Source organism: Zootoca vivipara, chromosome 1 (genome assembly GCF_963506605.1).
Source record: "Zootoca vivipara chromosome 1, rZooViv1.1, whole genome shotgun sequence".
NCBI lineage: Eukaryota > Metazoa > Chordata > Lepidosauria > Squamata > Lacertidae > Zootoca > Zootoca vivipara.
Window position 1 is genome coordinate 11779521 of NC_083276.1, and position 16449 is coordinate 11795969.

Genomic DNA, 16449 nt, shown 5'->3' on the forward strand with positions numbered 1-16449 from the left:
CATCTGTAGGGGGTTGCAAGTTCCCCACTCCTGCTCTGAAGTATGACGTTCAAAGACCAAAGTCCTGGCAGTTTATTTGCTGGTCTCGTTTTTTTCCTTGGCAACAACTTTACATTTTTTAAAACACACCCGCCCACATGCATGCATGCACACAATGCGCTCCTACCCTGCTGCCTTTGAAACATATTCAATGTCTTTGGGAAGCTCCAGCAAGTCTGTGTGATTTTTTTCTACTTCCTAAGCAAAAAAAGAGAAAACATTATTATTATTATTATTATTATTATTATTATTATTATCATCATCATCCGCAGATCTCACACAACATAATATTACATTATATAAAACCCACGAAATATCAGAAAATACCTCCAAAATATGGTGGAGCAGCGTAATGCGAGTCTGGTTTGCTTTCGTTTCTGTTAGCTTGAGCAAAGTGCCAATTTTAAAGCCGTCGGCATCTCCCGTGTGACTTCCCTGCGGAAAGAAGAAAAATGCACCAAAACAGGCCCATAAGAAGAGACTTGCGGGTTCAAGTAAAAGGCCCCTTTGGACAACCATCCTGTTCTCATAGTAACCACCCATTTGCTTACGGGATGTCTGCAAGCAGGTTCGGAGTGCAATAGAACTCTTCCCACAAGGGATTGCTAGCAACTGGCATTTTAGAGGGATAGGTGAATCTGCCCGTTTCAGTTTCTGCCGCTTTCTCATTTTCCCCAATCTTGAAGTTCAGTTCACCACATTTCTGGATCAGTTTGTGCGTTTCTTAAAGAAAAAACTCATGGAAAATTTGCCTAAAATACTGTATTGGCCTGAATATAAGCCGCACCCGAATATAAGCTGCACCTGAATATAAGCCGCACCTTTAAAATTGGAGGGGGGGGGAAGGGAAAATACCCAAATATAAGCCCCTCCCTTCCTTGCTGCTATTGACTACATACTAGGGAGCTGCACTTTAACTTTTCATGGTCGGAATTTGGGGGGGAAAGTGAGAGCCAGTGTGGTGTAGTGGTTAAGAGTGGTAGACTCGTAATCTGGGGAACCGGGTCCGCGTCTACACTCCTCCACATACAGCTGCTGGGTGACCTTGGGCTAGTCACACTTCTCTGAAGTCTCTCAGCCCCACTCACCTCACAGGGTGTTTGTTGTGGGGGAGGAAGGGAAAGGAGAATGTTAGCCGCTTTGAGACTCCTTCAGGTAGTGATAAAGCGGGATATCAAATCCGAACTCTTCTATATCCAGGCCAATATAGTACAGTACATAGGGTTTTTTTTTGCAAACGATTTCCCCAAATAGAATGAGTTTTTTGTATGTTATTATTTTAAATATTATTAATAATGATTTTTTACACACAATTTGCCCTTAGGATGTGCCTTTTCTGTAAACATTACTCAACTAAAGAACTGCATAGCAAAGTTCAGAGGAGTGTGAATTTGGAGGGATAGCTATGTTTTGGTTTGCAGAAGCACAAATGTATGTCGGTTTGCCTTTAAAACTGAAGTGGAACAAATTTCTCTCCCATCCCTAAAACTCAGGGGAAGGAAGGGAAAGACTAAGGCCACTTCTAAAATGCATGCTTTAATCTATCACTTACGTAGTTCAAGAAGTTTCCAACTTTCAGGATCAACTGACAGAAAACAGGCAACCGTTTGCTGGTGAGGAGATCTGGGGGAGGAAAAAAATAAATTGGTACGAAGCCTGAAAACAAGACCTTAGGGCAGGCATCCCCAAACTGTGGCCCTCCAGATGTTTTGGCCTACAACTCCCATGATCCCTAGCTAACAGGACCAGTGGTCGCGGAAGATGGGAATTGTAGTCCAAAACATCTGGAGGGCCGAAGTTTGGGGATGCCTGCCTTAGGGCAACAGCCCTATCCCCATCTGTGATTCCAAGCAACTGGTTTTTAGAGAAATACTGCCTCCGAGAATGGATAGCTCAGATGGTTAGAGCGTGGTGCCAAAGTTGCAGGTTCAATCCCCGTACGGGACAGCTGCATTGCAGAGGGTTGGACTAGATGATCCTCAGGGTCCCTTCCAACTACCATTCCATGATTGTGGCTAGTAGCCATTGATAGCCCTTGAATTTGCCCAGTCCTCTTTCAAAGCCAAATCCAGGTTGGTGCCCATCACTGCCTCCTGCAGCAGCGAGTTCCACAGTTTGTGGGAAAGTACTTTCTTTTCTGCAGAGCCATGGAATATTCCTATATCAGATTTAGAACCAGGAGTCAAGGAAGCTGCCTTATGACGAGTAAATATCACTGGTCCATTTAGCTCAGTGCAGTTTACCCTGACTGACAGCGGATCCCCAGGGTTTCAAAACAGGAGACATTTGAACCCCTAGATATGCGGGGAATTGAACTTGGGACGTTCTGCTTGCAAAGCACATGCTCTACTACTGAGCTAAAGCCCTTCCCAAATAAAGGTTAGGAAACATACAAAGAAGCGAGGCCTGCCACCGTGCCCCCCAGTCCTCCCTTGCAGAGTTATCTTTGTGTGAGTAAGCAAAATGCCTTAATTTTTTTTGGGGGGGGGGTATGGAGGAGAACAGATTTCTAACCCAGGAAGCTGGCTTTCAAGTGCAGGGCAGCAGCACCTACAGCTAATTTATGGGCTGAGGTTTCTTTGGAAACTGTTGCTATGCAGATGGGATTAGTACACTGCATGCCGAACGGATCGTGGCTCCATTCCATTCACCATCACTCGGCTGATCTGTGCTAGCCTAATCTGGAGGCACCGAGTACATAAGATAGCTAAAGTTTGCATTTCCTGCACAAACACAGATCTGTGCGTTGGAGCAGTGTATGACCTCGTTTCTCATTTAAAAAAGCCAACTCTTGCATTTGACCGAGTCCTACCTATAAATGGGACCCAGGTGGCACTGTGGGTTAAACCACAGAGCCTAGGACTTGCTGATCAGAAGGTCGGCAGTTCGAATCCCTGCAACGGGGTGAGCTCCCGTTGCTTGGTCCCAGCTCCTGCCAACATAGCAGTTCGAAAGCACATCCATAGGTCTTTACCTCCAAGTGGGAAGGTAAATGGCATTTCCGTGTGCTGCTCTGGTTCGCCAGAAGTGGCTTTGTCATGCTGGCCACATGACCTGGAAGTTGTACGCCAGCTCCTTCGGCCAATAATGCGAGATGAGCGCCGCAACCCCAGAGTCAATCACGACTGGACCTAATGGTCAGGGGTCCCTTTACCTTTACCTATAAATGAGCCCCATCCTGGGAGTTTGATTTCTTTGGACATCACCAACTGAGATGGGATGTCCAAACATCGGGGAGCACAAAAGATCTACCTAGGGGTTAAGTCCTTGTTTACCTTCACAAGCCCTCCTGATGGTTTCTGCTTTGGGCTGCAGCATCTCCAGCAGAACGGCCGTCTCTTCGCACATGAGCATACACTCGATCCGCAGCTGGTAGCTGGAACAGAAACAGTGACGCTGACACAAAAACCTTGCACCTACACTATATTGAAAGGATGAAAGCACACTGACCCCTTCTCTCTGCTCTCCCCCAACTTTTTACGGTAGACAGCATTAAAGTCTCACATCAACTAGAACTGATCTTTAAAAAGGACTGAAAATAGAGAAAGATATACCGCATTTTTCCATGTATAACATGACCCCCATGTATCGTAAACAACTATCTGACTTTTAGAAGACATCTGAAGGCAGCAGCCCTGTTTAGGGAACTTTTTAACGATTGACATTTTAATGTATTTTTGCCGTTTTGTTGGAAGCTGCCCAGAGTAGCTGGGGAAACCCAGCCAGATTGGCGGGGTATAAATAATAAATTATTATTATTATTATTATTATTATTATTATTATTATTATTATTATTATTATATTGCAGTATTATTATTTTCAAATATCTCAAGGGCTGTCACATGGAAGATGGAGCAAGCTTATTTTCTCCTGCTCTGGAGGGTAGGACTCAAACCAATGGCTTCAAGTTACAAGATAGATTCTGACTAAACATCCTTTCTGGTACAACAGATAAAATGCGTCCACTTCTCCAAAACTAAAAAAAAGCAGGCAAGACAAAAAACACACACAACCTTCCCTCAAAACATACAACTCCTCACTAAGCAACAAAAGCCAAAAATTCTCAATTAAAAACAAATAAATTGGGAGGTGAATTCTTGATGCCCACAGATACAATGTTAGGGACTCTGTTAATCTGTTAGAACATAGGATTCATTTCCTTAACAGCCCCTGTTAAAAGACGTGAGGCTTTCCCATTACCTAGGAACCCCAAGTAGCAGAAGATAGAACTGATCTGCATTTGCCAATTTGTCCTTTTCTTCTTTGAAGGATTTCAGGTTTTCTATCTGAGAAGAAAGCAGAAGGGTTAAGTTCCAAGAATATCACTGCATTTACATACCCATTGCAACACAGAACTGAAGAACTGTGAAATGAGACTTTGCTTATGTGTGTTTAGAAAAAAAGGGCACAGCTTACTTCATGCTTTTCGGGTAGGAGTTTCAGCAGCTGCTTGAGAACCTCCACGTCAAACTTCGTTCGGTCGCCTTTCTGGATCATGTCAACCACCTCCACATTTGGGCTATGGGTCAAAGAGAGAGCTGGTTAGATGCAACTACTGCCCTCCGGGGATAGGAAATTATGAACTGGGAGTGGAGGCAGGGAAGTCATAGGACCTCTTCTGATAGTTAGAATTTGAAGGCTGCCCAATGAAATTGCCTGGCAAGTCAGTTCAGCACGGATGAAAGTTAGGGATGGGAGTACTTGTCAATTTTTGGTGTTTCTCGGTTTCTCATTTTTCCAGCTTAAGTTCAGTTTTCCAAATTTCTACATCAGTTTTAATTTATTTTGGTTTTTTTAAAGTGCTCGTGTGAATGTCATTACCATTATAATGCTACAACATGTTTGCATTTCCCCTTAATATACAGGTGAAACTCGGAAAATCAAAACATCGTCGAAAAGTGCATTTATTTCAGTAATGCAACTTAAAAGGTGAAACCAATAAAAGAGATAGATGCATGGCATGCAAAGCAAGATTTGTTGTAATTGTAATTATTTGTCGTTAGGCGGGTCAATTATAAATGGAATGTAATTAATGAAATGTAATAGCGATGTTTATTTTTGTATTATTGTAACTATTTGTTTTATTACTGTGGAATTTCCAAAAGAAAGCATTTTTAAAAATAAAAATAATAAGTTGCATTACTGAAATAAATGCACTTTTCGACAATATTCTAATTTTTCGAGTTTCACCTGTACACATTTTCGTAGTCCCTAATATATTGTGCATTTTTGTATGTTAGTTTCGCTAATAAGATCTGCGTTTCTATGCACACTTTTCTTCGGAGTGCACATTCCCACCCCCACCCCCACCCCGGGCACATTACTTGACTGAAAAACTGCATTGCAAAATTCAGAGTAGTGTAGATTCAAATCTAAACGCAAACTGAATCAAATCTCCCTCTTCCCTGTCCCTAACAAAAGCAAACTCTTCTTCATTCTGTGCATAATTGTCTTACGGAGTTCACTGCAACAAGCTGTAGTGCTGTTGCCGGTTTCAGAAAAGGATTAGACACATTCAAGGAGACTAGATCAACCAATGGCTACTAACCACTGTTTAGCTTTGAATATCTATTGCTAAGGTCCATCAATACACTGGGGACTCAGCTATACAGCTGCAAATGAAATGTTTTAAGTGTGTTGTAAAGTGCATTATACAAATGTGACACTAGATGGCGATGGTGAGCTATGGCAAATGCAATATATTTTTTAAAAAACTTTTTTTAAAAATCATTTTTCACAACATTTTTAAAATATGTGTCTAGATTCCACTTGGGTCTTTCATACTCTAGGCTGTTGCCTAGAAATAAAAGTAAAGCAAGTTTAACTGCTGTTCAGACAACTGCAGGCTCATGCTGGGGCACAATTATTACAATTTTGGGGTGTTGTTCCTCTCACCCCACCTCAATGCCAAAAAAGAGATCTGGGCTGAATACTTCAGCTAAAAACTAGTCAAAATATGCCATTACTGTTATTTAAATGAATCAAGACGGCTGCTTGTGGGAATTATTTGTGTTCGTGTATGAGGTTCTGGATTCAGGGCAAAATTTGCACAAATTTATAGGTTACAATATTTCGGACAGCCACACTTCCTTAAATCCTATTGAAATCCACAAGAATTGCATGAATAAACCCCCCCACAGGATTGCAACATCTACTAGGATTGCTAAGGAGTGTTGATTTTTCATCAACATTTGACCTTAATGCTCTTTTTCAATCGTGAAACGAGATCTCACCACTTGAATTGCTTCAAAAAGATGTTCAAATTGAGACTCTTCTTGGACTCCAGAAACGTGATCTGTTTTGGGAAAGGAAAACATTTTTGGTCATTCTTACAAATAAGTGCACGAAAGTTACTCGGCCACTTTTTCTTAATGGTTAGACCATTGGTCCATTTGGCATAGTACTGCCTACACAAACTGGCAGCAGCTCTCCAAGGTTACAGCCAGGGGTCTCTTTTCTCAGCCCTACCTAGAGATGATGGGATTGAACCTGAGACCTCCTGCATGCAAGACAGATGCTCTACCACTGAGCTATGGCCCTTCCGCAAGGAAAGAAGAGGATTAGACAAATTTAAAAGGATTTAAAAGAGGATCAAACAATTTCATGGAGACGGCTATCAATGGCTACCAGCCACAATGGCTCTGCCCTGCCGCAATAGTTGGAGGCAGCCATGCTTCTGAACACCAGTTGCTGGAAATCACAGGAGGGGGGGAGTGTTCTTGTGCTTGGGTCCTGCTTGCAGGTTTCCTATTGAAACATTTGATTGGCCACTGCGTGAACAGGATGCTGGACTAGATGGGCTATTGGCCCGGTTTCCTTAAGGAAGAAAAGGCTGAAGGAGCTGGTTTGATTAGTCTGAAAAAGAGGAAACTGAAAGGAGTTATGAGAGCCATCTTCAAATATCTTAAGGGCTGTCACATGGAGGATGGAGCAAGCTTGTTTTCTCCTGCTCTGGAGGGTAGGACTCGAACCAATGCCTTCAAGTTACAAGGAAGGAGATTCCGACTAAGCATCAAGAAGAGCTTTCTGAGGGTAAGAGCTGTTTGACAGTGGAATGGTCTCCCTCGGCAGGTGGTGGGCTCTCCTTCTTTGGAGGTTTTGAAGCAGAGGTTAGATGCCCATCTGTCAGGGACGCTTTAGTTGAGATTCCTGCTTTGTAGGGGGTTGGACTACATGACCCTTGGGTACCTTCCAACTCTATACTTCTATCATTATATGAAAAGAAAACAAGCTTCCTTGCCTGGTCACCTAAAGGAGATTCTCCATCATCGCAGGCGAGTGGCTATCTGCAAGGCAGTCTTATTGGTATCACAGGGACAGACTGCACAGTTATCCAGACGGATCATTGTCTTACCTCCTTTGGTTCCACCTTCACCGGGGCTGCCTGCTTCTCCTTGGGCTTCGTTTGTGGGAAGCAAAACAACTGCTCTATGCTCGTGTAGTCCGGCTCAATGGTCTCCTCGCTACTGCTTGTCACGGAAGCCCACATAGAGTGTCCCTCTGCAAGACACGAGGCATTATGGCAGGCGGCACCCAACAAGTTCTCCTTACATATATCCCCTTGAAATGATGACACATATGCAAGTATTTGCACTGTGGGGAAATTATTAGATACTAGCTGGCCCTGCCACGCGTTGCTGTGGCTAATCCCTGTGACTGCACCCACCCTGTGCCGATCCATGATGTATCCCACCCCCTCTTCCCCCCTTACCCGCCTTATCCCCACCCTGTCCTGACCCATGACATATCACACCCCCTGTTCCTCCCACCCCTGGCTCATCCCTGTGACTGGTCCCACTGTGTCCTGACCTATCCCATCCAATCCCATCCCCTCCTCTCCCCCACCCCCACCCAGGCAAGTCAGTACCTCCATTCGGCCTAGTCTGTAAAGGCTTCGGCCTAGTATGTAAACAGGAGCTGAGGTGCTGTTGTGAGGGAAGGTTCTATAGGTGTAGTACCAGTTTAGCTGCCACTAGAGGGTGTTGGTTTGCAACCTGGTTCTTTTCCCACAATGCATTTTCGTCTGAGTGGTGTGTGTTGAAACACAGGATTTTGGGGTTTTTACCAGGCACAGGTGTGACACCTGTCTTTGAAAACGGTACGGGCTTGCTCTCATATTCGCATGTGGCATTGTGTCAAAATTTGAACGCTATCAGTCAAGCGGTTTTCAAGTTGATGGCACTGAAGTATTTAAGATGCCACAGGACTACGTAGCGTAAGGTTGGACTGAATCACAGAGGGCCTCTCCAGGGGTCCTTTCTATCGCGCATCAATGATAAGCTGTACTCGTTATAGTCTTGGGTGGCAGTTATTTGCTGCCCCATTTTCAATACTGTTTGGGGGGAATTTTTCTCAGAAGAATCTTCCTGGCCATGGCAGCAATCCAGCAATTTGCATTAAAAAGAAATCTCAGCAGGAGAGCCAACGATACTAAAATCGATGACGAGATATGAAAAAGAGAAGCCAAATCCCCCCTTTTTTACAAACACGTCAAAATAACAGCATTCTAGAGCATATAAAAATATATATATACCAAGTTCAAGCCAGGCATCATGGCAGCTCGAAAGCCTATCAGGACAAGGTGGCCACATGCAGCTGTCGAGACACGACAGGGAGGAAAGGGAGGCATGCATCTTTGGGGAGAGAGTTCCATAGCACTGGGGCTACCACCGTTAAGACCCTACCGACTATGCTTCAGGTGGTGTAGGCATGTGGAAAAGGACCTGCAAGGAGGACCTTAACATGCCGGTAGGCTTGCACTGGGAGAGAATTTGTGCTGGCGACATAGCGAATGGGACCTGGCATTACTTACCTCTCACCACATTCGAGGGCAGCTTCTGCCAGTTCAGCTTCTTCATCCTTAGCGTCGGAGTCTTCACCCTCTTGTGGAAGGGCCTGCCATACTCAAGGGGGACCTCGACACGGGCAATCACAATTTCATCCACGTTGCCTCCGAAGGGTGGAGGCGGTGGCACACCTCCCATGCCAGGGAGCGGGGGAGGGGGTGGCACACCACCCATGCCAGGGAGCGGGGGAGGGGGTGGCACACCTCCCATGCCAGGGAGTGGGGGAGGGGGTGGCACACCTCCCATGCCAGGGAGTGGGGGCGGTGGAGGAGGTGGCATGCCTGGGAGCGGGGGCGGTGGAGGGATCGCTGCCATGCCAGGCAGAGGGGGAGGAGGGGGAGGGACCCCCACCATGCCAGGCAGAGGGGGAGCTGGAGGTGGCGCACTTATCATGCCAGGGAGAGGTGGCGGCGGAGGCGGAGGCGGGAGCTGTTGCGATGCCATGCTAGCTGTTCCGGGAAGTGGAGGGGGAGGTGGTGGCAGTAGAGGAACACTCGATGGAGTGGAGCTTTGCACAGGCAATGCTGAGCAGGTCAGTAGCTGGGATGGCGTAACGCTCACAGACACATTTGGAGCCTCTGGGTTGGGTGGGCCGCCGGAAGAGCAAGTTGTTGGAAGAGGACATTTCTGGCAGGCGTTTGGAAGACCCTCAGAAGCTTCATTGGTCTGAGTGCTCTCATTCACTTTGTGGGCACCTCGCCGGGAGTCTGGACTTCTTTTCTTTGGCCTCTTCTTGATGGATAACAGCCTCTCCATGACTTCTTCGATGCTGTTGCCTTGTACTGCAATGAAGGGGAGGAGATCTAAGGCATCCTTAGAACCAGTTCAAAGCCTCTTTCTGCACAAACAATTATTACTACTATGACTACTATTGCATAATAATAATAATAATAATAATAATAATAATAATAATAATAATAATAATAATATATTATACCATCTGGCTGGGTTTCCCCAGCCACTCTGGGAGGCTTCCAACAGAATATTAAAATACAATTTATTAAACATTAAAAGCTTCCCTAAACAGGGCTACCCAGTCCAATTGCTGGTGGAGGGAAATTTTGGGATGGCCGTAGAAAACTACTGTGGAAGAGCCAAGGATCTCCTCAGCTGCAAACATCTATCAAAAATGATGGACAAGTCCTCTGGCTTTATTAGAGGTGCTTTGGGCTGGTGGTTTTCAAATGATGTCGTTACCCTGCACTCTGCCAGAAGCTCTGTCATTCATTCATGAGAATATAAATACAGTGGTCCCTCGACTTACGAATTTCTCGACATCCGAACGGAAACCACAGTGGTTTTTTTGACTTACGAATTTTTAGATGGGGTTGCCTCGACTTACAAATTTTCCCGTTTCCAATGCATTCCTATGGGAAATCGCTTTTCCAATGGCGCTTTTCGACTTACGAATTTTTCGACCTACGAAAGTGTCTTCAGAACGGATTAAATTTGTAAGTCGAGGCACCACTGTAATGGGTATCACAGGGGTTTGTTAGATGCACTTTCTTTTTAAAAGCTTTTTCTATTTTATCTGTAAACTGTCTCCTGTTAGGGAAAAAGGCATTACAAATAAATAAATAAATAAATAAATAAATAAATAAATAAATAAATAAATAATATGCAGGGAAATATTCCCCCTGTAGAATGTTTCCCTTTGTAGAATATTCTTTTAAAAATAGAAATAGTCCTAAACCAGAAACAACGTTCTCAACACTCCTAGTGTCGAAGCAATGATTCTTCAACATCAATTTCATTGGGCTGGTAATGTAGTTCGGATACAGTGGTGCCTTGACTTACAAACGACTCGACAAACGAATTTTTCGACTTACGGATGGGGCAAATGGCCGCACGCTTACGAATTTCTCAACATCCGAACGGAAAACGCAGCGGTTTTAGATAGGTTTTTTTTTCGACTTACGAATTTTTAGATGGGGTGCGGTTTCTTTGACTTACAAATTTTTCCGTTTCCAATGCATTCCTATGGGAAATCGCGTTTCCAATGGCACTTTTCGACTTACGAATTTTTCGACCTATGAAGGCGCCTTCGGAACGGATTAAATTTGTAAGTCGAGGCACCACTGTACCTGATTATCGTCTTCCAAAGCAACTACTCTATTCCAAACTCAAGAATAGAACGCAAAATACCGGTGGACAACAAAAGCGGTTTAAAGACGCTCTGAAGGCAAATCTTTAAAAAATGTAGTATAAACATGTTTGGAAGACAATCTTACTCGGCTACGAGTGATCACAGGAGAAGAAGAAGAAGAAGAAGAAGAAGAAGAAGAAGAAGAAGAAGAAGAAGAAGAAGAAGAAGAAGAAGAAGAAGGCACAAATATAGCACTGAGGCTGCATCATAGGTTACAGTGAGCTTCCACTTACTGTCATTTGCAAGCAAGATGGCTCTACTGACTAGGATTTCTAAGGATTCCCACAGCAACAGGCTGGAGCGATGGGAAGGTTCGAGATGCAAGAGGCTCTGGAGAATGGACAGCAGTTGGATGGAGGCTGGAAAGCTGCTCACCTGAAACGAAAAGCACCCACAAGTTAAGCTTTCCAGATCATGTCATTGTTACATGGCAGGGGGGCCCCATCCGACCATTAACACCTACGCTGTTGTAAGCCCAGGGCTGTCAAGTTATTCCTTGCTGATGCTGGATGTAAGGGCCAAGCCAAATTTCCCAGTTGGGGAAGCGGTCACAGGATACGTGTGGGCAAATTCTTGTGCGCATGTGTGACAGAGAGCATCTCTGCACGAGGGAAGTATAAACCTCAGGATAAATGGGCACCTTGCTCACAAGCCTCCATGATGCAGTGTGGCTGTGAGTGAAACCAAGGATCGCATTCTAGATCACATCCAATATTCATGGAGGACAAAGCTATCGACGGCTAGTCTAGGCACCCCCAAACTGCAGCCCTCCAGATGTTTTGGCCTACAACTCCCATGATCCCTAGCTAAGAGGACCAGTGGTCAGGGTTGATGGGAACTGTAGTCCATAACATCTGGAGGGCCGAAGTTTGGGGATGCCTGGTCTAGATGGCTACCTGCTACTTTCAGGATCCGAAGCACCAGGCATAATGGTGGCAGAAGACTGTTGCCCTCACAACTTGCTTCCCTAAACATTCCTCTTCTCCCAGGCCTTTGGCTAATTAAACAATCTATGGCCTTTTAAAATGTGTGTGAGCCTGTTATTATGGCGTGCATTTTTGTGTTTTTATATTGCAAACTGCCCCATGATCCTCGGATGAAGGGCAGTATAGATATTTAATAATAATAATAACAGTAATAATTGATACGGTTGTTTTTAATGGGTCGAGTGGCTTTCCTTTGTTTATTGCTTATTGCTCTACAGTCATACCTCAGTTTAAGTACGCCTCGGTTTGAGTATTTTCAGTTTAAGTACTCCACGGACCCGTCTGGAATGGATTAATCCACTTTCCATTACTTTCAATGGGAAAGTTCGCTTCAGGGAAAGTTCGCTTCAGGTTAAGTACGCTTCAGGTTAAGTACGGATTTCCGGAACCAATTACACTCACACCTCGGGTTAAGTACGCTTCAGGTTGAGTACTCCCCGGACCTGTCCGGAACAGATTTATCCACTTTCCATTACTTTCAATGGGAAAGTTCGCTTCAGGTTAAGTACACTTCAGGTTAAGTACAGACTTCCGGAACCAATTGTGTTTGTAAGGTACCACTGTATATCTGATATTTATTAGGTTTTTTAATGGATACTTGTTATTAGCTGTTTGAAAAGGGGGGGAATGGAACAGGAATGTTCTAAAGATGTTTAAAGCTGCATTAAAAAGACGGCCCCCCACTCACTTTGTTAAACAGGGACGAGAAAACCTCTTGATGGTTGCTCATGTCAATCCCATCGCATATCCTCAGCAATTCCTCGTCATCTTCAGACTTGGCCTCCTCAAACGTTTCACACTGGATAAGCAAGTCCTCATCCTCTATATCTCTGCAGAGAACCCGCAACAGTAGATATTTGCAAAACCCTCCGTTAAAAAAACTGAGCTCACTTTGAGTTACATACAGGTATGAGAGGGTGTCCCCATGTCTCAACTACTTCCTGCTCTCCTTAATACAAACATCTATACCAGGCATCCCCAAACTGCAGCCCTCCAGATGTTTTGGCCTACAACTCCCATGATCCCTAGTTAATACGGTTGCCAGACTCAATAGAGGACAGGACTTCTGTGCCTTTAATTGCCCTGCTCTCTTTTGAGTCTGGAAACCTTAAAGAGAAACCAGTTAAAGAAAGGGTCTGCTGGTTTCTCTTTAAGGTTTCCAGACTCAAAAGAGAGCAGGGCAAATAAAGGCACAGAAGTCCTGTCCACTATTGAGTCTGGCAACCCTACTAGCTAACAGGACTAGTGGTTGGGGAAGATGAGAATTGTAGTCCAAAACATCTGGAGGGCCAAAGTTTGGGGATGCCTGATCTATACTGAGGAGGTGAAATACACATATTTAGGGGAAACTCTTCATATTTTAAGTCTCCCAAAACATTTTCGGAGGGCAGGTCAACTTGCAAATCAGAGAATCCTGTGACTTTCCTTAGTAGCAGTGCCCTCGGTTGGGCCCCAGGTACCTTCCAGACACCACCATCACTGGCATAGCTGCCAAGTTTTCCCTTTTCTCGCGAGGAAGCCTATTCAGCATAAGGGAATTTCCCTTAAAAAAAGGGAGAACTTGGCAGCTATGATCACTGGTGTTTACCTGGATGGGGGTGCAGGTGGTGGTAAGGTTGGGGCCAATGCAGCTATTCTGGCAGGACTGCCGCTGCCAATCCAGCTCTCCAACCAGTATGACTCTGACCTCACCACTGCCCTGTTTCAACCCAGCCCTGGTAAGCCATTGCTACACCAGGGTCAGGCGGGCAAACCCATGGCTCTGCCTCGTTACAAGTGCCACTAGTGTCCTCTTCCATTAAAATAATAATGATAATGATAATAATAATAATTTTATTTATACCCCGCCCACCCCAGCCAAGACCGGGCTCAGGGCGGCTAACACCGGACATAAAACAATTGATTAAAATACAGCTTAAAAACAAAATTGAATACAACATTAAAATGCAGCCTCATTTCAAGAGAAACTCAAATCAAAAACTGGGGAAGAAAGGGTCAAGTCTTCACCAGGCCAACTATCCAGACTGGTCCTACGTGGGCCAGAAAACAGCCAGGGAAGTCCCCAAATATGAGTTCCATCACAGAAAAAGGAAAGAGGAGGAGGAGGGGATCAAGTTGGTTCCAGGCCAAAGGCCAGGCGTAACAACTCTGTCTTACAGGCCCTGCGGAAAGAAATCAGATCCCGCAGGGCCCTGGTCGCATGAGACAGAGCGTTCCACCAGGCCGGAGCCAGTGTTGAAAAGGCCCTGGCTCTGGTTGAGGCTAATCTGAGTTCCTTAGGGCTCGGGACCTCTAGGGTGTTGCTATTTATAGACCTTAAGGTCCTCCACAGGGCATACTGGTAGAGGCAGTCCCGTAGGTACAAGGGTCCTAAGCCGCGAAGGGCTTTAAAGGTCAAAACCAGCCCCTTAAAATCTGACCCTGTACTCCACCGGGAGCCAGTGCAGCTGGAAAAGCACTGGATGAATATGCTCCCATGAACCAAAAATAAACGAGAAGGAGGAATAAATGGGGGTTTCCTACTGGTGGGTGTAGCTAGAGACATTTATGGATCAAATCCTGGCTCAGTAACCTTGGATACCGTTAACTACTGCTTCTCATTATGTATGAACTGGGAACTGCAGGTAATGGCTTCCAAATGAGCTAGACTTTGGAAGTGGGAAGCAAGTAGTTTATTAAGGCAGTGTTCATCATGAAAACTGGGCCACCCGCCTAGAGCAATTGTCTCAACCTAGGTCAGCTGGGCCTGGAGTTGCTTGGATGGAGTGTGAAGAAATTCTAGGTGGTCATAGCAGAATCTGATGGGTTTGGAAAAAGAATGCTTCTAGACCTCATGGTAGCAAAAATCAACCTGAAAAATGCATACCCATATCATCATTATTTGTAAGAAAAAGATTGAGGGGGTCTTAGAAAAATGATGGAGATAGTAAAAAAATCTCCAACACGCTCCAGTGTTATTAGTCAGTTTGACTAGGGGGGAAATTCCTTCCAGGATCTAAATACGGTGATCCATCAGTTGCTAAATGTGAACACAGCACAGCTGTTTCAAAGGAAATGTAATGGTGGTACAGGTCTATTCAAGCCCGAATCTCTTGATGCATAGGTCTGTCATGCAAAGTGGTTGGAGCTAGACAGAAATAACCGCAGACATAATGGCTGGCCTGAAAATTTGTACCGACAAGGGAATGATCCTCCTGAAATGATGTGCTGCTGCAAAATAAATCTCAACAGATATAGTCAGAAAGGTAATAAATGACTCACCTCAGCTTGGTTAAAATATCCAACAACTGGAGACCTGGAAGGAGTGAATTAAAAATGTGTTGAAGAGATGGTCTAATGGACCCAAGGTTTCACTGACATAAAAGAACACAATCACTAGCAAATAGGGCTAGGCGATATATCAATATATCGTCCAAAGCCAGTCTGAAGTCCATAGCGTGATATCGGTTTCATAATATTTGACCTTGCAATATACTGCGAATCATTTTTTAAAAATATATATTTATCACCATTTTCAAAATCACATTCAAATATACATTTCTACTATTAATATCTTTCGTTATAATAAAACATTCAACGACTTCCCTTCTTCCCCTTCCCTGGTTCCTTTGATTTTCCCACCAAAACCAGAACCTTGAACATAGTCTGGTAGCTATAATGACAGTCAAACCTCGAAACTCAAACGGCTCTGTTGCCGAACATTTCAGTTCCCAAACACCAAAACACCGGAAGTAAGCGTTCTGGTTTTTGAACGTTCCTCGGAACTTGAACGTCTGACGTGGCTTCTGCTGGAGTGCAAGAAGCTCTTGCAACCGATCCGAAGCCGTGCCTCGGAACTCGGACATTTCGGAAGTTGAAGGACCTTCTGGAACAGATTACGTTCGAGTTCCGAGGTTTGATTGTATCAAAATGATGGAAGAGGGGAATGGGAGCCTTTTCTGAAACAGACATGCCCTAGAAACTGCCAAGCAACATACAGAAAGAAAATCACAAACTAGAAGAGTACTTTCCTTGCTCACAGTTATATATAGAATCAGCTATATGTCCTGCAGTGGACTAGTCTGTACCTAGACCACAGCATCCTAGAACCCCAGTCTGGATCAAGATTGGCTCTGTCATGGACGTTGCATCATGTTCTAGGTTTCCGGATTGGCATCCTTACCAATGAACTCATTGCGGAGCTGCGTCCGAGCTCTCAGTTCTTCCGTCCCCAGGATGACTGCGTTGATGGCACTCAAGAGGGTTATCATGTAGGGCACGTTGTCCGTGGTCGAGAGCTCATTCATGATGACGCTGAAACGGTACTGTTGGTTCTTCACCGTCTGTGACACAGAAATAGCAGACGTGTCAAATCAAGCTTCAAAATCAAGAGTGACACGGGAAGCTGCTTGCATCAAAACTGCCCAGACCCTTTGGACATCGAGCCCAGAAC

General features: G+C 44.7%; 1 protein-coding gene across 5 annotated transcripts in view; it reads right to left on the reverse strand.

Annotated features, from left to right (window-relative positions):
* The window catches only part of INF2 (inverted formin 2), a 71383-nt gene that overhangs the window by 15034 nt on the left and 39900 nt on the right, over positions 1 to 16449 (reverse strand). For 3 of the 5 annotated variants that reach the window (XM_035104971.2, XM_035104978.2, XM_035104964.2), the window contains exons 4-16: positions 16180 to 16339; positions 15279 to 15312; positions 12706 to 12847; positions 11265 to 11406; positions 8852 to 9667; positions 7394 to 7539; positions 6273 to 6334; positions 4456 to 4558; positions 4240 to 4325; positions 3315 to 3415; positions 1592 to 1662; positions 367 to 474; positions 167 to 237 (exon numbers count right to left, since the gene is read on the reverse strand). In XM_035104971.2, the coding sequence (XP_034960862.2) occupies positions 167 to 237; positions 367 to 474; positions 1592 to 1662; positions 3315 to 3415; positions 4240 to 4325; positions 4456 to 4558; positions 6273 to 6334; positions 7394 to 7539; positions 8852 to 9667; positions 11265 to 11406; positions 12706 to 12847; positions 15279 to 15312; positions 16180 to 16339 (2042 nt within the window). Of the gene's footprint in view, positions 1 to 166; positions 238 to 366; positions 475 to 1591; positions 1663 to 3314; positions 3416 to 4239; positions 4326 to 4455; positions 4559 to 6272; positions 6335 to 7393; positions 7540 to 8851; positions 9668 to 11264; positions 11407 to 12705; positions 12848 to 15274; positions 15313 to 16179; positions 16340 to 16449 lie in introns of those variants that run through there. The other 2 variants (XM_035104985.2, XM_035104991.2) reach the window with 2 other exon arrangements.